At 67.3% G+C, this 434-nt stretch overlaps 1 protein-coding gene across 1 annotated transcript in view; it reads right to left on the bottom strand.

Moving 5' to 3' along the window:
* Positions 1-434, bottom strand: part of ANKZF1 (ankyrin repeat and zinc finger domain containing 1) — a gene marked incomplete at its 5' end in the record, with an annotated part of 20,190 nt that overhangs the window by 8,841 nt on the left and 10,915 nt on the right. The window contains one exon of the mRNA XM_019522827.1: positions 235-346. Coding sequence (XP_019378372.1) covers positions 235-346 — 112 coding nt within the window. The remainder of the gene's footprint in view (positions 1-234; positions 347-434) is intronic.

The raw sequence follows: 434 nt of genomic DNA, 5'->3' as shown, positions 1-434 counted from the left end.
CTGGAAGGTGGTCGGGGCAGTGAGGCGGGTGGCTCAATGCTGGAGCGCCCCCTACTGGTCTGCCACAGAGCCCTGGCCGCAGCAGCTGCTCTGCATCAGGCCAGGCAAAGGAGGTGGCAAAACAGAGCTGGACACAGACAGAGTCTCTCCTGGCATGGGCCAAGCCCAGGGATGAGGGGGCCAGGGGTCTTGGGGCCCAGAGCTGGGCTCTGCTACAGGGATGGGAGCACTCACCTGGGCCCGGGTGTAGTCATAGCGGTCTGGCTGCTCCCCTGCGAAGCGGCGGAAGGCGCTGCGGGTCGGCTTGTAGGCGCAGACGCAGTACGGGGGCCTCTCCCGCCCATCTCTGGGGACCGAGCACCAGCCTGCTCAGGACCCTGCTGGCAGTGCCCAGCCCCTCCCACCCCATCTGTCCCCCTCCATCTTCCTCCACA

This window comes from Gavialis gangeticus, unplaced genomic scaffold, assembly GCF_001723915.1.
Source record: "Gavialis gangeticus isolate Ggan-Ray unplaced genomic scaffold, GavGan_comp1, whole genome shotgun sequence".
NCBI classification, from domain to species: Eukaryota; Metazoa; Chordata; order Crocodylia; family Gavialidae; genus Gavialis; species Gavialis gangeticus.
Note: the sequence above shows the minus strand (reverse complement) of the source record. Positions and strands in the feature narration are given on the sequence as shown.